The sequence below is a fragment of the Spodoptera frugiperda genome, chromosome 24 (genome assembly GCF_023101765.2).
Source record: "Spodoptera frugiperda isolate SF20-4 chromosome 24, AGI-APGP_CSIRO_Sfru_2.0, whole genome shotgun sequence".
In the NCBI taxonomy this organism is placed as follows: Eukaryota; Metazoa; Arthropoda; class Insecta; order Lepidoptera; family Noctuidae; genus Spodoptera; species Spodoptera frugiperda.
Window position 1 is genome coordinate 3998213 of NC_064235.1, and position 24764 is coordinate 4022976.

The 24764-nt window shown below is 37.4% G+C and overlaps 2 protein-coding genes across 8 annotated transcripts in view; both read left to right on the forward strand.

Annotated features, from left to right (window-relative positions):
* The window catches only part of LOC118278826 (zinc finger protein 723), a 33613-nt gene extending 12298 nt beyond the window's left edge, over positions 1 to 21315 (forward strand). The window contains exons 5-6 of one of the 7 annotated variants that reach the window (XM_050703559.1): positions 4724 to 5198; positions 7557 to 8492. In XM_050703559.1, the coding sequence (XP_050559516.1) occupies positions 4724 to 5198; positions 7557 to 8232 (1151 nt within the window). In that variant the 3' untranslated portion in view covers positions 8233 to 8492. Of the gene's footprint in view, positions 1 to 220; positions 1997 to 2382; positions 3601 to 4723; positions 5199 to 7087; positions 8493 to 14301; positions 16603 to 17127; positions 19631 to 20106 lie in introns of those variants that run through there. The other 6 variants (XM_050703560.1, XM_050703558.1, XM_050703556.1 and 3 more) reach the window with 6 other exon arrangements.
* A 1617-nt stretch (positions 21316 to 22932) lies between these two features.
* Positions 22933 to 24029, forward strand: LOC126912251 (zinc finger protein 564-like). Its single transcript, XM_050703759.1, has one exon. It carries the CDS (start codon positions 23107 to 23109, stop codon positions 23968 to 23970), a length of 864 nt encoding a protein of 287 aa, XP_050559716.1. The 5' UTR covers positions 22933 to 23106; the 3' UTR covers positions 23971 to 24029.
* Positions 24030 to 24764: the final 735 nt, after the last annotated feature.

Below are 24764 nucleotides of genomic sequence, written 5' to 3' on the forward strand. Positions count from 1 at the left end.
TCATTTTCTATAGTAAGTGAATGCATGTCGCTGCCAACCGACCCAATTGGTTAATTAATATGATGAAATTGATTATCTCAAATTATATTGTAAACGGAATCTCTTCTCTTGAATCCAATATAATCTTATTGCCTACCCTCGTACGCTGTGCCTCTATCTTACAGCTGTTTGAACTAGATTTAATCAAAACGCGTGTAAAAGAATTATTTTTCTTTTATAGGCGTTACCGGAGCAACAAAAAATCTACGAAAACGTGCTGTTAAGGAAGAGGCAGACGATGAGGCATTAAGTCGTTTACTGTACCGCGAAAAACACGTGCCGGAAATGAAGAAACAGTGGCATAACCTCACTACCTTACTCATGTACTCGAATGCAACGCCTTTCAAAGATAGGAACGATGCAGGTTTCGTCTGCGCGTACTGCTTCAAAACTTACCCCACTTGCGAGATACTCAGAGCTCACACACACGCTGAACATGACAAAGAAAAGGTATCCTACAAAGCAGGCTCCTGCAAAGCCAGTTTTGTCGCCTTCCTAGACATTGTCGACCTCAAATGCACGCTATGCAACCAACAAATGGACTCGCTACAAACTCTAACCGAACATCTAGTCACAATACACGAGAAAAAGTACTACTTAGGCATCACAGACTACTTCCAACCGTTCAAATTGACGAATGAACAGCAAATCAACTGTTGTCTCTGCGATGAAGTCTTCCACAACATGAAACTGCTGATGCAACACATGAATGTTCACTACAGAAACTTTATCTGCACCACCTGTGGCGCTGGCTTCGTCAACTCGTTCCGTTTGAACCGACACGAGACTACGCATTTAAAGAAAAAAGCCAGTTTCCCATGCCGACATTGTGACCAAGTATTTGCAGCTGAATCCAAAAAGAAAGCTCATGTGAACACTGAACATAAAGGCATAGCTGGAGACAGTGTCTGCCAAATTTGTAAAGCTCGGTTCAAAAACTATTACCAAAAAACTAGGCATATGATGCAGGTTCATAACGTAGAAGGAATCAAATGCGATCAGTGTGAGAAGAAGTTTAACCTAAAATCTAATTTGATGCTTCATATGAGGAGTGTGCATCTCAAAGAAAGACCTTATGAATGCTCTGTTTGTAGTATGGGCTTCTTTATCAAAAGACATATGTTAGGCCATTATATGGCGACGCATACTAATGAGAGGAAATTCAAATGCGAGGTTTGCGGTAAAGCGTATGCCACGCAGAATAGTAAGCGGAAACATATGAAGAGGAACCATGGGATTTCTAAGAATATGATGGTAGCTAATATTGAGAAGTAATGCCATGGAAATGTAGACGGTTGTAATAGACGTTGTGTTTTTTTTTTACGAAAAAGAGGGTTCAGGATAACCGAACTGATATACCAGTCGCAGATTTGAAGAAACAGTCCGCAAATACGAAGACGAATAGGTGGTCAAAATAGGATTATCAGTTTAGAAGCTAGATTCTCGTTCCAATGTCTCGCGCGCGCCTCAAACCACCACAGATAAGGCCCAGTAGGGCTGATGCCTGATCCGGAGCTGTTAACTACCTAGCGGGTCTACCGGGGCTCTGGCTCCGTTAGGAACGGGGTGATTTTAGTCAGTAAGGGTCTGCACTCCCTCTCGTCTTACCCAAGGTGGGAGAAGGCATTGATAATTTACCCCGTCATCAAAAAAAAACAACGTACGTAAAACGTTATTGGAAACGTTATGAAATATCCTATAACTTTGCTCAAAGGATCATTGAGGATGTCATCTTTTAATTACACGCATCATCACAGCCGCATTATCCCTAAGGAGATGGTTCAGGGATTATTGGTGAAAATAGCCATCAGGCCCTTTATTTAAATGTAAATGTTACTTGTGTAAAAAGTAATGCTTTCAGTATTGTATTTAATAGCATTTTAACAGTGATACATGTATGTACTTGTGATCTATGTATATTAGGTTTAATTTATTAAGTATATTTATTTCAATCGTACCTGGTATTTTTTATTTTACCTTTAATTTTAGTCCTTTAACTTGAAAGTAGACATTAATCGTTTTGATAGGTTTTGTCGCAAAACTCAAACGTGTTGACGACATTAACACGCGACGTACGTCGTCGGAAATACTGTTTATGATTATGGGCCCCGTTTATAACTCGAAACTAGACGAACCACCTATATCAATGACTTTTTTAAAGACTACCATTGTCTTACAGTGTAAAATAATGTCTTTTTAATTTCCCTTAAAGTGGAAATGCAACAAATTGGACGCTTTTAAACTTGATGTGAAAAACAAAAGATCATTGAAATACAAATTGATATAAACTGGAAGATTTCTCTTGTAACTCAAGAAAAATACAACGCAATATTTTATTTTTAGGTAAAAGGAGGATCGAAACCGAATTAGCCATCAAATTGCTTTCCAAAGCGAAGAAACAGCAGGACACTGAGGAAACAGATAAGGAAGAAACCGAAGAAGGAGACGAGACAGTCTCTGAGAAGACGAACCTAAAGATATACCAAGTAGAACTGTTCAAACAACGATTTAACGTACATGAAATACTTTTGAGTAGCAATGCGACGCCCATTCGCAAGTACGACATCGGGTTCGTCTGCTGTTTCTGTGACGAACAATTCATAGAAGCACAAGAACTAAAGACCCACACTATCAGTAGCCACGGTGACAAAGAAATACTGGATTACACAAAGGGTTTTGGACTCAGGGGCTTTTTGGTCAAACTGGATGTTACCGGTCTCCAATGCAACCTATGCAACACAGAAATGGACTCAGTAGAAGATTTAATGCACCATTTAAAAGATGACCACGAAAAACCAATGTTCACTGACATTAAAAGCTACATTATACCTTTCATATTCGAAGATTCTTCTTTCAAATGCACATTTTGCGAGCTCCAATTCAACAAATTCAAAGTTTTACAGGAACATATGTATACGCACTACGACAATTTCGTTTGCGATATTTGCGGTTCTGGATTCGTTAACGAGAAAATGTTTAATTCACACAGCGATAGTCATAAAGTGGGTATCTTCAAATGTGGCCATTGTCCAGAAGAATTCGAAACTCCTTTAAAGAAGAAATATCACGAGAAGACCGCGCATTTCGTGTCGATGAACAAGTGTAATTATTGTGGGGAGAAGTTTATGTGGTACAGCCAGAAATGTCTGCATATTAAAAAAGTACATGGTATTAAAGTTAATGAGCCGAAAGAATGCAAAGCCTGTGATAAAGTCTTTTCGTCAGATTGGCGGTTGCAAATCCATATCCGAAGAGACCATCTCCTTGAGCGGAGTTTCAAATGTACGGAATGTGATATGGCATTTTTCGCCAAAGACACTTTAACTCAACATATGGTGAGGCATTCTGGGGTTAAAAGTTTCTCTTGCAACGTCTGCTCAAAAGCGTATACGTTGAAGAAAGGGTTAAGGGAACATATGAGGATACATGACAATGATAGGCGGTTTAAATGTGAGATTTGTGATCAGGCGTTCGTTCAAAAGGTTAGCTGGAAAGGGCATTTGAAGTCTAAGCATGGAATTAGTGTTTAAAATATACAGTAAGAGAAAATACGTTCAAATCTTGATCATTCAGAAGTTGACCTAACCAATAGATTTATTTTTTCATTGATGTCTATAGCCTCACTATCCTCATGTGCATTTTCTTCCATTACATTCCTTATTATTTTATTTTATACCAAAGTAATAGGGTAGATGACTAACTAATTTTAATTTAATGTTCGTCTTTTAATTATTTCAAAATATTACCAAAGTATTTTTATTTTCTCACGGTAACAAATACTTTCACTCGTCACTTTTAGGTACATTATATACGTAGAAATGACGTATTTGCTCCTACTCCCAAACTTTGATTCGTTTTATCTTGGTATTGTCGTATACGAGAAAATAAAAAATACGTGTCTAATATTTTTTCATTACCTATCTTACGGACTAAATAGATTTTTAATGGTCATACCGCGTCATCATCCCTATTAAACACATTATCTAAAAACCGTCAATAATTCTTAAATGCCGCATTAATGATGATTTATTTCTTATTTTATAATGTGTAAGTTAAAACAAGAAACTTTTAACCAAAAACTGTACAACGTACGTACTACTTTTAACGGTGTACGTATTTTAAATATTGTTCCTATTAATCAATGCTTTCAAGAGTCTTGTGATTATGTTAATTAAAGCTGTGTGCTTATTTAAACCTCTTTCATTTGACCAGCTACTATAATTAACTTACTGATAAACCCATATTATATAAACAAATTATGTTACATAAACATATAGAGAGCACCCTAAGCAAGCACCTTAAAGGCGGCCCTAATTTCTCGCGGCGTGGCGGTGCCCCTCTGTAACCTGGCGCCCTAGGCACTTGCCTTTGCCCTAATACGCCTCTGCTTATTCATGATTGTTTGACATTGAAATAATCTACACAATTACCTTATTAATAAAGTTGTATTTAAACCTGTTCTGAATTATTGCTTCATGCAGTTCTTTAAATAATAATTATACGCGTACAAGTACATATTTACATTCCGACAATATGCTCTTAATTAACTAACGCTCAATAATGGACGAGAAGAAAATGCAAAGCTTTGACCACAAAATTGGCTGTCGAGACAGAACTGATAATAGAAATAAAGAAGAGCAAAATAAAAAGGAAACTATAAATAATCCATTCCTTTTCTTTGTAGGGGTTCCACGTAACGTGAACGCCAAGATTGAAAAGGATTGTGACCAAAAACCGAAACGAAATACCAGAAATAAAAGCGAACAGCTCGAGGATTCAAAGCCCAATGAGCTAATTAAACATAGGAACAATATAAGACTTATCTTGCAATGTTCCAACGCGACCCCCATTCGATGCAGAGGGGGCATTGGGTACGCCTGCTGCTTCTGTGGAGACCAATACCCCGACCCGGCAGACCTAAAAAAACACACACTCGAAGGCCACGATGTTAAAACTAAACTCAAATTCGCGGAAGGCAAAATGATGGCCACTTTTGTCGTGAAACTAGACATTACCAATCTCAAATGCAATATTTGTGAAGGTAAATTCGATAAACTAGAACCATTTGTGGATCATTTAATCAAAGAACATGATAAAAAGATTTTTACAGACATCAAAAGCCATGTGCTGCCGTTCAAATTCGATGACGATGTACTCAGGTGCCTGTATTGCGAGAATGTCTTTAATAATTTTAAGAATTTGCTCCAGCACATGAATGTGCACTGTAGGAATTTTATTTGCGATTGTTGTGATGCTGGGTTTGTTAACAAAAGCATGTTAAATGTCCACAGAAAAGGTCATGAGAAAGGGACGTTTAAGTGCAATCTATGCTCCAAAGTCTTTGATACCCTTCAAAAGAAATATAGCCATGAGAAAAATGTCCATAAACACGCTCATCTGGTGTACAAATGCGGCTTCTGTAATCAGAAATTTTCCAATTATGATGTGAGGAAAAAACATTTGATCAAAGTTCATGGTGTGCAGTCCAAAATAAAATGCCAAGCTTGTGATAAAAGTTATGACACTGTGAATGCTTTGGCTATCCATACGAGAAGAGATCACTTGATGGAAAGACCTCACAAATGTATGCAGTGTGATATGAAGTTTTTTAGCTCAAGAGAGTTGAGTCACCATATGGTAAAGCATACCGGTGTTAAAGAATTCCAATGTGCAATCTGCTGCAAGTCTTATGGGAGAAAGAAGACTCTAGCGGAACATATGAAGATTCATAACGATGATAGGCGTTTCAAATGTGAACATTGTGGACAAGCATTTGTCCAGAAATGCAGCTGGAAAGGCCACATGAGAAACCGACATGGGGAACTGGTTTAAGTTCTATTTTCGTTTCACCATCGTACTACCAAATGAACGGCAAGGCACCACCCTTATGTGGTAGATATTCCACCCATTCGCACGAAGTGGTTCGCTTCGAGTTGCTTTGTGCAAACCGCTAAGAATTTCCATCCGTTGCCGGAGTCGTGTCTTCAGGGGTCTCGGTTGGTTGCTCATAGGTAGGCGTGCTCCATCGTCGGCCAAATCATCGCTTACCACTAGGCGAAATCGTAGCGTCGGAGAAGAATTTCGTTTTCCACACTCTCGTACCCACGTGTGAGACAGGATACCGGGGTGGGTTTCAGTCAGTAAAGCCGGGTCCAGACGAGTGTAACGTGTAATGTAAGATTACGTGTAATTTAGCATCAACAGTGTGGACGGCACACGAACTCAAAGCGAATTGTGAACGCGAAAATATTTCAAAAGCTGTTTCCACTCAGTTGCTACGAACATGCCGAATAGGAAGGTCGTGATAACTGGTGCGGCTTTTATTTTCATGTATTTACTAACTGAAGAGAGTCTGACGCTCCCTTTCGTCTTTCCTAGACGACGGGGCTGGAGTGGCAAGACATATATCTATTTGAAATAGTTTTACCAATCATGTTTAAATGAAATATCTGAATTTTTAAATAAATTGTGTGTTCTTATAAAACCTCTTTTATTTGACCAGCTACTTTCATAAACATTTTGATTAACCCATATTGATGACTAAATAATTTTTCTAAACTACATCAGACAGTATTTATACATTGTTACAATAGGAGCAAATCGTTGTTTGAGTGAGGTTACCGGAGGCCCAATTACCACCTTCACAATCTTCCTGATACCCGATTCCTCAACAACCCTTAAATTCCTAACTCCCAAAAGGGCGAAAACGCATTTGTAACGCCTCTGGTGTCCATGGGCGGCGGCGATTGCTTACCAATCCAATTTGATGCAGTCCTTCAAATACTTATTCGTGTACAAAAACATACCTATATTCTGTCAATATTCTCTTAATTAATTAACTAATTAATAATATAATTTAATATTTGGTTATGGTGGACCATGTTCGAACCAGAGCGATGTTTTAATGACAAATGAAAACGATGAATTTGACTAATTACACCCCAGTCACCTCTCTGTGTGAACCGCAATTTGCTTGTCAAAACGGAGCTAATAATAGAAATGAAGAAGAACGAGAAAACAATAAATAATCCATTCCTTTTCTTTGTAGGGGTTCCACGTAACGTGAACGCCAAGATTGAAAAGGATTGTGACAAGGAACAAATTACCAAAGCCCAAAGCGAACAGCTCGAGGATACAATACCCAATGAGCTATTTAAACATAGGAGCAATATAAGGCTTATCTTGCAATGTTCCAACGCGACCCCCATTCGATGCAGAGGGGGCATTGGGTACGCCTGCTGCTTCTGCGGAGACCAGTACCCCGACCCGGCAGACCTAAAAAAACATACGCTCGAAGGCCACAATAATAAAACTAAACTCCGATTCATGGAAGGCAAAATGATGTTCTCGTTCCTCGTGAAACTAGACATTACTGATCTCAAATGCAAAATTTGTGGAGGTAAATTCGAAAAACTAGAACCATTTGTGGAACATTTAATCAAAGAACATGATAAAAAGATTTTCACAGACATCAAAAGCCATGTGCTGCCGTTCAAATTCGATGACGATGTACTCAGGTGCCTGTATTGCGAAAACGTCTTCAATAGATTCAAGAATTTGCAACAGCATATGAATGTGCATTGTAGGAATTTTATTTGCAAATACTGCGATGCTGGGTTTGTGAACAAACACGTTTTAGCTTGCCACACAGAGGGTCACAAGATAGGAACGTTTAAATGCGATCTTTGCTCAAAAGTATTTGATACAATGCGAAAGAAAAAGAGCCATGAGAAATCTGTTCATATACACGCGAATTTGCTAAGCAAATGCGGGTACTGCTTTCAAAAATTTACGACTTATAGGCAGAGAGACGTTCACCTAGCAAAAGTTCACGGCGTGCAGTTAAAAGAGGTTAAATGCCATGCTTGTGATAAAACGTTTGATAATAAGAGTTCTTTGACCATCCACACTAAAAGAGATCACTTAATGGAAAGGCCTTACAAATGTACCCAATGCGAAATGAAATTTTTTGGCTCAAATGAGTTGAAACTCCACATGGTTAAGCATACTGGTGTTAGAGAATTCAAATGTGCAATCTGCTTCAAGTCCTATGGTAGAAAGAAGACCCTAACGGAACATATGAGGATTCATAACGATGATAGGCGGTTTAAATGTGAACATTGTGGACAAGCATTTGTCCAAAAATGTAGCTGGAAAGGCCACATGAGGAACAGACATGGGGAACTGGTTTAACCCTTTTACTGGTGCAGGCAATAGTCATGCTACAGACTTTTAAACTTTTTCTCTCATACGTCATTTTATATATTTCTCATTTTATTTCTTTGACATAAAAAATGCACCAGTAAAAGGGTTAAGTTCTATTTTCGTGCAATACAATTTCAAATAGAGTAATATACATTATTATATTTATGTTAACGTTGATATTAGTTGAAGAATTTGTCCTTTAGTTTATGAATTTATTTGTTGTTAATATAGAAAGTTTTGTATTGAAATGTTTGTTTTTATCTTTCCCTGTATTGTAGAAGATAAACGTTTTAACCGACTTCAGTCTTCAATAGCTTTCTTGTCGACAGAAGCCTTCAAAATGAATTCCTCAGAAAACTTTTTCTATTAGGAGCATGCAGGATTTAATTTGCATGTCTGCATCCCGTTTTGATTTATGATTAACCAGTACCTCGTCATCGTCAACAGCCCTTGACAATCCGCTTCTATACCCTTTTTGTATAAGCCGGTAAACGAGCAGACGGATCACCTGATGCTAAGCAATCGGACACTCGAAACACCTGAGGCATTGCAAATACTATGCCGGTTTTCGGCAGCTATTGGCGGTTAGGTATTTAAGGGTTGTTGGGGAATCGAGGATTGATGGTGGAGTGACGGATGGGAGGTAATTGAACCTCCGGTAACCTCACTGACACATTGTTTCGTACACTTCATAATCGTTGTTTCACGTCGGTTTTCTACTCGGCCGTGGTATCATTCCGGTCGAGCCGGTTCGTTCGTGCCGAAGCATGGCTCTCCAACACTTAGCTGTACTGTCAACTATGGCTTTCTACAAGATAGAGAGAGAGGGAGAGGATTTGCCGTAATCTCCACATTTGGTCCGCCTACCTACCGGTTGAGATCACAGTATAAAGGGTCAGGTTTATTTGTCAGAATTAATTTATCATTTAATACTTTGTAATAAATCAACTAACAGTCAGTTGCAGGAACGATCATTAAATTTTTAAAGTGACTTTAAATATTAATGAAGCTTTAAAGTGTTGCACAAAGAAGTATTTCTATCTCATTTTAATGCCGGATTAACTTTAATTAAAGAAACGTCAAATCGGGACTTTAGCCTATTTTTTACGTTGCACAAAACGTCATTAGCGCTAAAGGAGCATTAAATTGACAGTTTGGGGTTATAATTTTTAATGCCTAGTCAAACATCCATTAAACTTGTTATTAAACTCTGAATTCTTTTGTAAATAGTGCTAGTAATATTTTTTTACTTTATTACAGTATTATTTTGTCCCTTTCATCTTTATCCGCTCCTTCCACGACGACGTCGTGTAATTCCAGATAGGATAAATTTATTTGAAAAACATGACGGAGAAGAGTTTCGTGTGAGATACAGGATTTCTAAAGCTTTACACATTTGCGAGATACTCAATTTACAAACAAACTCGAAGAAATAGAGCCATTGATGGCCTCACATAGTTATTGATATGTTTGAGATTCTTCGCTACTGGATCTGCCGAAGATCAGCTTCCTGCCAAACATAGGCCTTCCTTAGTGTTAACAACCACTAGCAACACCAGACAGATATAATGTAGGATGTAATTATAATATTATTATAATTAGGAATAAATATATTAAACCTTTTTCGTCATTTCATATTAAACCTTTTTCGTCATTTCATAGACTACATAAACTGTTTAAAATAAATGTTAGCTGAAATGGAACGTCAAATGATATATTTAAAAACCGGCCAAGTGCGAGTCGGACTCGCCCATGAAGGGTTCCGTAACAGCAAGTAGATGACATATTATAAAAGTTACAAAATAACTTGGTTTTACATAGTGTTTGTATGAATGACAAAGTTATATTTACGGTTTTTGATATCTCGTTCAAACCAATTTTCGTTGTTAGTTTCTATTGAAATCTACACCATATATATATTTTTTTGTTTTTTCACTCTCTTATTTTAAAAGTTAGAGGGGGGGGGGCACTCATTTTTCCTCTTTGGAAGCGTCTAACTTTCAAACGGTTGATTTTGACGAAAAATGGTTTTGGGAACCTTTGTCTTTTTTAAAGACATATCCATAGACACCCAACGGGTATGTTCCTGAAAAAAAATTTTTTTGAATAGTTCATGTTAGTAAAAACCCTTTAATTTTTAAATTTAACATTTTATTCAAAATTCGAATAGCGGTTTCGAAATACATCAACCTACAGAGTTTCAACTATGTAGGCCCAAAGTTTCGGAAGATAAATGGCTGTGATTACGGACGGACAGACAGACAGACAAACATGACGAATCTATAAGGGTTCCGTTTTTGCCCTTGGCTACGGAACCTTAAAAATGGCGGAAAATAATTAATTCGAATATTGGTCGATGAGAGGGATTGTTGGTTTATAATAGTTCTGTAAAAATAAATTGTAATTCCTGAAATGTTATGAATTTCATTTAATCTTCTCGCATCTTGAAATAACATTCGGTATTTCCATATCATGCTAGGGGAATAGGTGTATTAATAGATGTATTCTTGTATATTTTTAAGAATAAATAAAACGACATCTTGTTTTAAATTAAATTTTATTAGATATCTATTTTACTAAAAGGCATACCGTCATTACATGGGGGCAATTCGTACTTCCTCTGTGGGTTTTATACCATTCTTTGGTTAATTCTTTGCAGTTGTACAAGGGCGATGCATACTGCCTGAACCAGCCTGTATTGCACCAGATACCATGGTTAATGACTTGCTGAAAATTCTTTCTACAAAATTAACTCGAGACGAGTCCATTCTCAATTAATCACAACAATAACTTCACCTGGAAGCTACGTTAAATCTTCTCTCTTACGCTGTTGATACCAATGAAAGTTCCAATTGATAATATTTTTATCGTAAAAAATTGGATTTTTCTAAATACAGAGATGACAGAAATTTCAATGTTTGAGGGCTGGCGATCTGAATTTCTTCCCGCGAACCAAAAAGGTTGTACCTATTTTAAATCGGAACACATAATTGAATCGGTCAGTGAATTAGAATAAGTGATATTTATATGTATTCCACTATTAAGACACTACAAAATACATTTAATAGTAGCTAATTAAATTAACACATATGCTTAATCTGTCAAATATAGAGATATTTAATCAAATACAAAATATAGATATAGGTATTACGTAAATAATGTAATTAGCTCTGAAAAAACTCATAACTGAGTCTTAATTTACAAGTAACTAAGTAGTAACAAATGGTATTGTATTGATTTTTATAGTGTCCTTTAACTACATGAAATAAATCCAACACAATCGATAAATCGTCATTTTAAAAAATCGGTTTCTTTCGAAGCGGGATTCGCTTCCTTCCATCCTTAATGACAATTTACATTCAATCAGTTCCAGAGAGTATACAAATACTACGTAATCAGTTCATTCAAAATATGTGTTTTAACTTGCAACACTTTTTAATGTCGTCTTTAGTTAAAGTCCCATTAAAGGGACCCGCAACAGTTTTGTGCAACGTCTTTAAATTTAATGGAATATTAGCGATAATGACGGATTAACTAATGTCGAATTTAAAGACAGTTTTCTGCAACTGACTGTAAGCATGCTATTATGAAAAAGTGTACAGAATTTCAATAACGACTTCAGTATTATTTTCTGTAGTTAAATGTCATTAAAATATCTAAATAGTAGATTTTTCTTTCAATTTTAACTGTTGATATTGAATAAATTAATAACATTTATGAAATATTTTCTTTTAGGTACGAACGAAAGAGTCGACCAAAGAGAAAGTACCATATACCAAGTTAGTGAAGTCAAATCAGAAATAATCATGATAGAGGGCGCGGAAGATATTGGGCAAATACAAATAGACCAGAGAAAATACAATGTTACAACACTTCTAAGAAACTCGAATGCAACTCCAATTATCTTAGGAAAGACCCATAGCTTCTGTCCGTACTGTAATTCAGAATTTTCGCTAATCAAGGACCTAAAAATCCACATTTTGACTGAGCATAAACCGTTACAAACAATCCCAGATTGCTGGATGCTTCTGGACGTCACAGATTTAACTTGCATGCAATGCTTTTTCGAAATCACTTGTCTTGGTAACCTACTTGTTCATCTCAATAAGGAGCATAATATATTCCTGTATACAGATGTTCCGAATCGGATTCTTCCGTTCAAATTTGACCCGGATGGTCTTAAATGTGGCGTGTGTCTGTATCCTGATAGATATTTCTCTAGTCTCTTTAGGCATGTTCAAAGTCATTTTACTCGGGTTAATTTACCAGAATAAGTGCAAAGAATATTTTGGGCTAAAGTTTCCCAAGAAAAGGAGGATTCTCCGACCAGGCGAGGTGATCGTGCCTGGTGATTCTGCCCAACTATTGTTCGTTGGAATTTTCTATCCATATTTATTTGCATGTAAACTTCATAGTTCTATGTAGGATTTATGACGTCATCCGTTGATCGTCGATCATCTACGTGCGACTTCTGTCATCTGTAGACAAGACAAAGACAATAAGACGAATAGTATTCCCTTATTTCGCGTATGTTTGATCTAATCTGCGACTAAATCGGACAATATTAACTAATATAATCTTGTGTGCGCAAAATGACAATCGAATATAAAATAGGTTTAGTAAAAATGTTCTTTCCCATAGCCGTTTATGATTATACTATGACATAAGTGAATTATACCTAGAGGGCGCCCTAGGCAAGTACCTCACAGGCGCCCCTATTTTTTTTACACCGCTGTCACTTTATGGGCAGTTGGGCACGCGCGTCTCGCGGCACCTATAACCTGGCGCCCCAGGGACTTACCTAGTTTGCCTTAATACGGTTCTGCCTACCGATGCGTATTAGCCTCTAATAACATCCTATTTATATCGTTGCTGGATTCAATACAGTCATTCATGTCCCTGGTACGCTCCGAACTTCAGTGTCACGGTGTTTTCATGGTTGTATCTGCTGTAGATCCTGGCTTATAGGAATTGCAGGGATATAGGAGGTTGTGGCGGGCTTGTCCTCTTAAAAAAAGAATGCTTATTAGCATCCCCCTTTGTGCCATTTTTCTCTAGTCATGTAGAGTAAGCCTGAAAAATCCAAATCATGTATAGTTCTTATGCTAAGTGTCTATGTAGTTTAGTAGACTGAATTATCTCTAAAATGTGATTAAAGTTATTTCTAGTCTTTGCGTTTGTCAAGACTGATATTGTTATTTAGATTACCTAACCTATGATATGTGTTATAATCTTATATATTTCTTGTCTAGTCAATATTTAAGTTCAATAAGACTTTCTGATTGTTGAAGACTGTCTTTATGTATTACCATTATTACATATATGTATGTATTAAATCTCTTTTTGTGATATTAAATGTAAGTAGTTGTTAAGGTAACCTTAAGTGTGCTTTTCCACAAGAGATGTGCTGTGCTACATTGCTGTGGATGCGTTTTGCTTCCACCAATCATATATTTACTTATACACGTTGCTTAGCACTGGTTGAAACGGACTCAGCTACACATCTCTGGTGGAAAAGCACCCCTATAAGTATAAACATTCTGAAATAAATGTATTCAATATTCAATTCCTTTTATCTTTTATTTCTGCGCCATTTTTGATGAACTTCATCACCCTTCTGGACCCGATAGAAGTAAAAAAGCCTTCGATTTTATATCATCCGACAGCAATGCTGCCCAATGCATTCGCTTAACAAATTCTCATAACGAAGAAATTTAGAAAAAACAAGTTATTTTAAGGTAATACTGAATGTGACACAAACGAGTGTACGTACATACTGTTAGACGACGAAAATCAACTAAATGAACGTCATTAGTGTAATCTGTGTTACCGACAGCCCTAGCTGTCATGTGTCACGCTGTCAGCTGTCAAATGTGACGGATGAATACATTTTCCCGCGCTAAGAGTTGTAACGGCATACCTTTTTCATAGTTCTGTCTTGAATAAAGTTGTAAAACTGTTTAAGTGTTGAGTTTTTACTTAAAAATACTTAAGTGTTAAGTGTAAGAGTTCGTGAGTACAGTAAATACGTAAATAACTTAATGATTTTCTTTATAGATACAATAAAGAAGGAACAAGACAATCAACAAACCACAACGGATTACGAAAAGAAGGTTGAAATTGAAATTGTGGCACCAAAAGCAGAAGTTTCGGAAGTTATTGTTAAGAAAACTCCTAAACAACGCATTAAACGCCTTCTGCAAAAGTATTTGGACAATCTCAAGATTATTCTGGAATGTTCCAACGCCACAATGATCCTGCGGCATGGAGACAAAGGGTACTTCTGCTGTTATTGTCCAGAAACATTCGAAAAGCCAAGCGTCTTAAAAGAACACACTTTAACACAGCATAGAAATGCAGAAACATTCTATGGGAATATTACAGCAAACGGACCATCAAGATTCTTAGTCAAACTTGACATCACGGACCTCAAATGTTTGCTATGCCACGCAAGCATAGATTCCCTTGAAAATCTCTTCAGCCACCTCAAAGACACACATCAGAAAATCTTCCACACGGACATTAAAGATCAAATATTCCCTTTCAAGTTTAATTCTGATCAACTAACATGTTGTATGTGTACCAACAACGTGGTTTTTGTCACATTCAGAGCGTTGCACGAGCATATGCATAAGCACTACAGGAATTTTATTTGCCAAGTGTGTGATGCGGGCTTCATCAATAACATCACGCTTTCCCGACATAGCGTCACTCACACGAAAGGCTCCTACAAATGCCGACACTGCGACTCAATATTCAACAACGTCTTTAAAAGACGGAACCACGAAATGAGAACACATACAAATTCTGGAAACGTTTGCCATTTCTGTAACCAAAGCTTCAAAGAGTATATAGCAAAAGAAATGCATTTGTCCAAAGTTCATAATGTGACTAGGAAGTACAACTGCACCGCGTGTGATAGGTCATTTGTTACACACAGTCTTCTTAAAGTCCATGTAAGGAGATTCCATCTCATGGAGAAGAGTTGTAAGTGTACTCAGTGTGATCTCGCGTTCTTTAGAGAAGGAGATCTCAAGAACCATATGCTCACACACACAGGAGTCAAGAATTTTAAATGCGAAGTCTGTTTCAAGTTTTACGCTAAAAGGTCCACTTTAAATGAACATATGCGGATTCATAATAATGATAGGAGATTTAAATGTAACTTGTGTGGGCAGGCGTTTGTCCAGAAATCTAGTTTGACGTGGCATATGAAGTCTAAACATTCTAAAGCTTCTTCGGAATAAGGATTAAAATTCAATTGTTTTAGGTAAGAATCCACTAGCAGTTTTACTGTTCAGCGGACTTCTTTTTAAGTATTGAGATAATACATAATGCGCGATATTACTCATTATCCATCATCATTATCATCTACTACAACAGCCTATAAAGTCGCCATTGCTGACCAAAGGTGGTCTCTTTTTGCACGGAGAAGGTTTGAGCATTAATCACCACCACGCTTGCTCAATGCGAGTGATTCATGCATTTACTCCCATTCAAACAAAATATTGGCATGATTTGTGCTGGGTATTGCACAATGAATATAATTAAGACAAACGTATATTCTGTTCATTTTTCCTTTACCAGACTACTATTTTACATTACATGAGTTAGTTATAGTTACGTTATGAAGTTTCTTGCTCGTTCTTCTCCATTCGAAGCTACATTTTGGAACGAGCACCTAGTTTCACTGACAGATGATTATTATTTATTTCTTTATTTGTTGATATTTCAAAAGTATCTATTTATGGTTTAATTGGAAAAGATGATTTGACTTTGATTGATTATGTTTTTGTTAGTTTAACTAACAGATAATGTGACCATTTTTCATATAATGTTGTGGTAAAATATATGCCTAAATTCTAAACATGGAATTATTAGTTCTCAATAACTTTATCTTATTTAATATTTTGTTATAGTTCTATAGTGATTGATTAACTGCCGATTTCAATAACCGATCTCAATCCAAAATCTTAAGTTTTTTAAGAGCTCTCACCATGGGCGAGGCGAGAAGGAGTGTCAGACTCTTACTGACTTAAAACCATCCCGTTCCTACTCCTACTTTTTGAGCCGGAGCCCCGGTAAACCCGCTAGGTAGTCCGAAGCTCCGGATCAGGCATCAGCCCTACTGGGCCCAAAATCCTTAGATTAAGATCGATTTTTGACATTAGTTCTACAGAGTTCCTGTCAAAATTAAGATCGATCCTAAGATTTTGAATATATATCGGTTATTGAAATTGGCAGCAATACTATTGATGATTGTTGTAAAATCTAAATTATTATTACTAAGTTAATTATAATTGAACAATTTATTTGTATACGTTATTATTTGGAAAATATAATGATTATTATCTTAAAGTGGCAAATATTTTTATTTACTAACCCTGAATTAACATGGCTCTGCAAATTATTGTTATCGCGATATTTTCGGTAAACTAACCTGTTTTTGCTGAACTATAAGCCTCCTCTCTCCTCTACATAAGATGCTGTAATATCCATGCTTGGCAGGTGGGTTGTTGTAAATAAATATTGTCGAATAAATGCTTTTTCTTTCTTTATTCAAATAGCAGTTAGTTCAGTACCATTAGTACGAGTTTGCTTTACGTTTAACGAAATCGAAACGAGAGCGCGTTCAGCGCTGTGATTGGATAGTTCATTCGAGCCGGCCAATCAGAGAATCACGGAACGCGCTCTTTCGTTAAACGTAAAGCAAACTCGTACTAAGGGTACAGAGCGCCACTGCCAAGTCGATCAGCTCTTGCTACACCCACAGAAACACAGACAATTGTATTATATTTTGACGCTACTGTAACCTGTAGTTATCGATGTTTAGTAAAACTATACCAAATGTACCATTTGAATGACCATTCCTTTTCTTTATAGGTGGGCGACTATATACGCTACTGGAACTGGAAAGTAAAAAAAATACTGATGAAACAGATTTGAAATCAAACGTTAAAGAACGCAAGAAAAAGCCAAGCGTAGAATTAGTTGAACACAGAAAGGCTATAAGAGAGATACTCCTAAACTGTAATGCTACGCCTATCAGAACGCATGTAGGTATCGGGTACACCTGCTCTTACTGCAGAGCTCAATTTCCGAAACCAGCGGAACTTAAAGCACATACTCTAGACAACCACAAAGACATTGATAAAGCCGACTTTATGACCACCATGATCATGGCTAATTACGTCGTCAAATTGGACATTACAGGGCTCAAATGTAACGTTTGCAATGAGGACATCAATACACTGGAGGACTTTGTGGATCATTGCCAAAAAGTACACCACAGTTACATCTCCAAAACCCATTTAAGCCACATTCTTCCATTCAAATTCGACGATGAAGGACTCAGATGCATGGTCTGCCTAGGCCCTTTCGATAGTTTTCGGACTCTCATCAAACACATGCATGTCCACTACAGAAATTTTATTTGTCCCATATGCGACGCTGGGTTCGTGAACAAATATGCGCTCTTTTATCACACAGAAACTCACGAAGGCGCATCGTTTGTTTGTGATTATTGCCCCAAAGTTTTACCTACACATCTGAAAAAACGTATGCACGAGAAAACGGAACATAGTGATGAGGATAAAATAAACAAATGTTCCATGTGTGAGGAAACATTCTCTGATTATGTCAAGAAGAGAGTTCACCTTGCTTCTGTCCATGGCATCGTGGCATCAGCGACAGCTTGCCAAGCTTGCGACAAAGTTGTTGCTTCGAAGAAGGCTTTGTTGGCCCACATGAAGAGGGTTCACTTGATGGAGAAGCCCCATAAATGTGACATCTGCGATAAAAAGTTCCATTCGACGACTTGTCTCAAAAATCATATGGTGAAACATACCGGGGCCAAAAAGTTCCAATGTAATATTTGCCAGAAGGCGTATGGGAGGAAAAAGACGTTGAATTCACATATGAAGACTCACGATGAAGACAACCATGTGAAATGCGAATATTGTGGCCAGAAGTTTACTCAGAGATATTCTTTGAAATGTCATATTAAGTCAAAACATGCGAACTTCGTTTAGACATGAGGATTTCAGTTTTTATTGATGCTGATCCTAGACATGATTTGCTTAAATGGTGTAAGGTTAGGAGTAGGTTAGAGTACGGCCCTTCTACAGTTAGACGTTTCTAATTATCCGTGACCAAGTTTATTTTGACTTAAAATAATTATTGACGCGCGTGCTTTCGCATGATCAGCTGTTAGCAGCGAGGCGCCCGCGCTCGCGTTATCAGAAGACTAGTAGGTATTTTGGAACTTAACGCGCGCGTGCTAATGAAATTTTGTTGTTTTGTTATTGTGATAAAAATAAAACTAATGAGTATACAAAAATAGTTTCTTTGGGAAAGTTGTTTGTAATCATGAGTACAATCACGTGTTTAAATATCGTTCACTAATTACCAATCACCCTATATAGAAATAGTCACGGTAATTAGAATCGTCAAATTGAAGAATGGCGGAGTAGTACGAGTAGGTACTTTTAAAATAGTAAAGTTGTATGAGAATACATCCATTAATTCATTAATATATTTATACTAATACAATGTTAAATAATAATAAGGTATTGTATAATGGTGGCCGTACACGTTAGGTTTTGTATAACGAGTTTACCCTTACATGTGAAACTGTATAGTTGTAACACCTTTTTTTGAGAGTAAATCATTCAATAACTTTTCTCGCCTTGGGCGAGGCGAGAAGGAGTGTCAGACTCTTACTGACTAAAAACCACCCCGTTCCTACTCCTGTTTTTCGAAACGGAGCCCCGGTAACCCGCTAGGTAGTCCGCAGCTCCGGATAGTTGTAACACCTAGCGTGTACGGGGGAAAACCGTACAATATAAGTCAGTTATGCCTGTAGCCTTAGTATGAGTTTGCTTTACGTTTAAAGTATTCAAAACGAGAGCGCGTTCGGCGCTCTGATTGGCCGGCTCGAATAAACAAACCAATCCGAGCGCCGAATGCGTTCTCGTTTCGTTTTCTTTCAGGGTAAAGCCAACTCATACTAAGGGCACTGTACAGTTTTGCATGTAGGAGCAAAACTGTCATGCAAAACCTAACGTGTATGGCCACCACTAAAGATTAGCATTAGGGCTAGAATTTTTATAGGTTAGGATCGCATACTCTTACTGCCACACTCAGAGACATTTAATGATAACTTAAACTATTCCTTAGTAACGATTTTATACCGAAAACAATTGCTAAGGACTGGGTTAAGTAACCATTAAATGACTCTGATTATGGCGGTTATAAAATAAGATTAAATGTATACATTTCAGTATATAATGTAGCTATTTATTTCTTAATCGATGTCTACGTAAAACTTAAACATATCTAATTATAATCTGATTCTTTTATGGTAATAAAGTATCTGTTAACTGAATCATTTCATTGTTTATTTATTAAAACTATATTAAGTATCAGTGGCGTAGCGTGCCTCCTTTTTTGAGGGATGATATTCATCTAATGACTTTTCCACTCCTGTCTTTCAAGCCTCAAAGACGGGACTTACCGATACCGATGCTATAACAGCGAGCCCATGTTTGGGGGCCCTTTTTTTTAAGAGTGGAAAATCATCCAATGACTTCTCCCGCCTTGAGCGAGGCGAGAGAGAGTGTCAGACTCTTATTGACTAAAAACCACCCCGTTCCTTCTCCTGCTTTTTGAGCCGGAGCCCCGGTAAACCCGCTAGGTAGTCCGCAGCTCCGGATGTTTGGGCCCTTATGACGTTAATTGTCCTAAAGATTTTAAATATTTTTTACCGTACCGTTACTGTAATTTAATGAAACTTTTGCTGCCAACTATACCTAACAGTGAATGAGTAATTAACCTACAATATAATCATCCTTCTCTTTATAGGTGAACCCAAACAACTGCAACAAGCAACAATCAGAATAATCAATGTTAAATCAGAAAAAAAGAACGAGGACTTACCTAGGAAAATTGCTACCATGATCACATTACCAAAGAAAATTACTAAAACGATCATCGGAACTCCTGAAATCGATAAACATAAGACTAATGCCATTGAAGTAATGCGCTGTTCTAACGCCACGCCAATAAGAACCCATGGCGATACGGGATACACGTGTTGTTTTTGCTCAAAACCGTATCCAGAACCGTCCGATCTCAAGAAACATACTTTGGAAACACACAAAGATGTCACAGAAGCCTACTTCATACGAGACTTAAGCATGTATCGATACATCGTCAAAATGGACATCACAGACCTAAAATGCACGATATGCGAACTCCAAATAGAGACAACAGAAGAATTACTACAGCACTTAAAAGACAAACACGACAAAACTGTTTACTTCGACATCAAAAACCATATAATCCCGTTCAAATTCAACCCTAAAGCCCTTGACTGTTTCATTTGCAAAAACGTCTTTTATAAGTTCAAACAGTTACTGATACACATGAATATTCATTACAGGAATTTCATTTGTAAAGTATGTGATGCCGGTTTTGTGAACCATGTGAGTCACAAGTTTCACATTCGGACTCATGAAAAAGGAAAATTTCAATGTAAACTTTGTCAGACGGAATTTGAAACGGTTACGAAGCTAAGGATACATGATCAACGGAAACATGGCACCAAGATAGTCCATAAATGTGGTTATTGTTCGAAGACTTTTTCGGATTATAGGCAAAAGGAAGCACATTTAGTTACGCATGGAAAGACTCAGAAGCTTAAATGTTCGGCCTGTGATAAGGTTTTCAAAGCGAGCAAGCATTTAAATACACACGTGAGAAGGGACCATCTGTTGGAGAGGCGACACCCCTGCAAAATGTGTGATATGAAGTTCTTTTCTAACTCGGAATTAAAGATGCACGTGGTGAAACATTCTACCGAGAAGACCCATAAATGTGAAGTATGCTCCAAGTCTTTTACGAGAGCGAGAGTTTTGAAGGAACATATGAGGATACATAACAACGATAGGCGATTCAAATGTGAGATTTGTAGTCAGGGATTTGTGCAAAAATGCAGTTGGAGATATCACATGAAGGCTAAACATGGGGAAATTGTTTGAAGTTAAGTCTTTGACTGCCAATAGAAAACTGTTGAAGGCAAATCCTCCGCTAACGTTGGTCACCGGTGACCACCACGGCGTTCAATGTGTTAATTATATGATTGTTTTTAACAAATACTAAGGTCTTGTTGTATTATTTTTATAATAACTTTCGTGAGAGATACTAAATTAACGAAAAATCACGGTTTACTCTAATAAAAAGTTCCTCTGTGACTCAAAACTGGTTGAGCTTTTCTCTATTAATGTACGTGGGTGATTTTTAGTTAATTATGTTGATTTCTATAATTCTAATGTAACTTAATTTGTAATTACTCCTTGACTACTTATAGAGCCCTATTCGATGAGTGATTAAGGATACCATATTGACCAAGTTACAGAACTAAAAACATGGCACACTTGCATGAACATAACATAAACTAGACAAATAACATTAATTTAATCGCTATGTGCTAACCGAACGAATGAATGCAATGAGCTTGATATAAGCACTAAGCAGTGCTACTCTGAAAATGGTAAATTCATCTCGAAAGTTTTCTTGCGAATCACCTGGCAAGTCACATAAAATAAAAAGAAGCATTAAAAATGTCATAGTACTAATTCGCAAGTAACTTATTTAGATTTAATGCTGGTGCCACCTGGTGGAGTGTCAAACTAGCTTGTTTTCAGTACCCTTAGTACGAGTTTGCTTTACGTTTAAAATAATCGAAACGAGAGCGCGTCTGGCGCTCTGATTGGCCGGCTCGAATAAACCAACCAATCAGAGCGCCGAACGCGCTCTCGTTTCGTTTTCGTTCAACGTAATTCAAACTCGTACTAAGGACACTGCTACCTAGCTCTAGGCCAAATGAACATTAATTTACTTAGTATTAAGATCCAAATTGTTTTACTACGAAATAAAACGATTTATGTTTAATTTTGGATTTTTATTTACTAACAGCCTTACTTATAAAAATCCACTAATCAACAGCTAAGCAACTAATTAACTAATAACTCATTAACTCCTTAATTATCAATTAACTATTTCTTACTTATAAACACTGCTTACACGTCACTTAACTAAGCAATGGTTAATTAACGTTTCAGTCTCTTCTCTTAAATTTGAAGGCATTTTAATATAAATGGAACTTTTCGAAGCCAATGCAATAGCAACTCTTTTAGCAGTTCTTGATAAAGTCTGTTGGCTCATGCCATGAATTTCCGCACAGTCTTCTTGAATCTCATGGCGGCCCCAGTATCTTATAGCTGCCATTACTTGCAACTCCACAGGTATACTGCCGCCCCGGCTATCCATGGACAAGTCGTTTCTTAAGATATTTATAATTTTTACCATATTTCCTTTACTGAATCTGTAGCGATGCTTGAAGTCGCTTTCACTCAATTCCTCCATTGGGTTTGATTTTGAATTATATATTTTCACTCTCCTTCTTGAACCAATATTCCAGAAATTTCTTATTTCTTCTATCTCGTCACGGTATGTGCGTAATTCATTATCGTCGTAAAACATATCTCATTTGTTGCAATATTTATCTACTAGACTTTCCTAAGTAGCGGAACAAAGCCCACAAACCAACGGTTGAACTCAATTCAATGCGAAGTTAGAATTGGTGTTATTGTTGAGATATTGAGATATTATACCACAGCTGAAACGTTGAAGAACAAAGTCAATGTGGAAAATATACTGCTCAATTCTAACGCTAACCCGATCCGATGTAAAGATAGCCACGGGTACGGATGTGCCTTTTGCCCAAAACAGTTTCAAGACACGACTGTACTAAAGAGACATTTCCTACAAGAACATAACAATGACAAACTCATAAAATACATGAGTGCCAAACTCTTTAAACAAGTTATAAAGCTTGACATCACCTACTTAAACTGCGCTCTTTGTGACAAGGACATCACACATCTCGATGATCTTATAACACACTTGAAGAATGTACATAATAAGCCTATGTACCTCGATGTCAAAAGCCAAATCCTTCCCTTTAGATTCGACAGCCCACAACTCAAGTGCGCGATTTGCTCAACAGAATTCGTTGCGTTCAAACTCTTACAAGAACACATGAATATGCATTTCGGTAATTATATCTGTGAAATATGTGGCGCTGGATTTGTTACTGATAGACTAAGGATGAACCATGTTAGAAGGCATGCTAGTGGAGAATACAAATGCAAACAATGCGACAAAACGTTCACAAACGACACGAGAAGGCGAGAACATGAGAAAAGAACTCATTTAGGCATTAGCAAAAGGAACAAATGTAACTATTGCACGGAAAAATTCGTAGATTATTGGAAGAAAGTCAATCATATGGTGAAGGAACACGGGATGCCGCCTGTCGTGTTGAAATGTTCGGCTTGTGACAGGACGTTTAGTAACCAGAGGGCGCTGTCGACGCATACGAGGAAGGACCATTTAATGGAGAGGAGGCACAAATGTACCGATTGCGATATGAGGTTCTTTTCAAAGAGCAGTTTGCAAAAGCATATGGCAAAACATACGGGGCTTAGGCAGTTCAAATGCGATGTCTGTTTAAAGGCTTATGGAAGGAAGAATACTTTGAGAGAACATATGAGGATTCACGCCAATGATAGGAGGTTTGCGTGTACCCATTGTGGGCAGGCGTTCGTACAGAAGTGTAGCTGGAGAAACCATATGCGCGCTGTTCATAAAGAACATGCTTAACAAAACATTTAAGGGTGCTTTTCCGACAGAGATGTGCTATGCTACGTTGCTGTGGATGCGTTTGGACAAGGACATCACCAATCATGATTCATTATAACATAGCTTGAAGAATGTACATAATAGCGGACCCATGCTAACCTATGTTTGTTAAAAGCCAAGATCCGTCCCTTTAGATTCGACTTACCCCACTATCAAGTGCGCGATATTGCATACTCGATCTGCGCACTTTCGCACAGCTACAGTCCGGTCAATATACGATATTGAAATATCAAAAATGGCGCGACAGACTGAATTGGTACAGACCACTATAAAGATTAAAATATTAAAAGTCCCCATCGACATATGTGCTTCAAAAGTTATTCGAGAAGTCGAGAACATGAGAAAAGAACTCATTTAGGTTTTTTGAGTTTTTCTCAAAAGGAACAAATGTAAGTTTTTCAAAAAAATACCTCAGTCCAAATTTTAGATCTCAATCATATGGTGAAGGAAACGGGATGCCGTCCTTATCGTGTTGAAATGTTCGGCTTGTGACAGGACGTTAGTAACCGAGTGTCGCTCTCGACGCATACGAGGAAGGACCATCTATTGGAGAGGCGGCACAAATTACCGATTGCGAATGAGGTTCTTGACGAAAGAGCAGTTTGCAAAAGCCATGTCGAAACACCTGGGCTTAGGCAGTTCAAACGCGATGTATGTAAGCTTATGGAAGGAAGAAACTTTGAGAGAACATATGAGGATTCACGTTCCATGATATGGAGGTTTACGTGTACACATTGTAGGCGTTTTTACAGAAT

Coding starts and splice junctions, on each gene's coding strand:
- LOC126912251 (XM_050703759.1), top strand. CDS start 23,107: ATGAGTGCCAAACTCTTTAAACAAGTTATAAAGCTTGACATCACCTAC.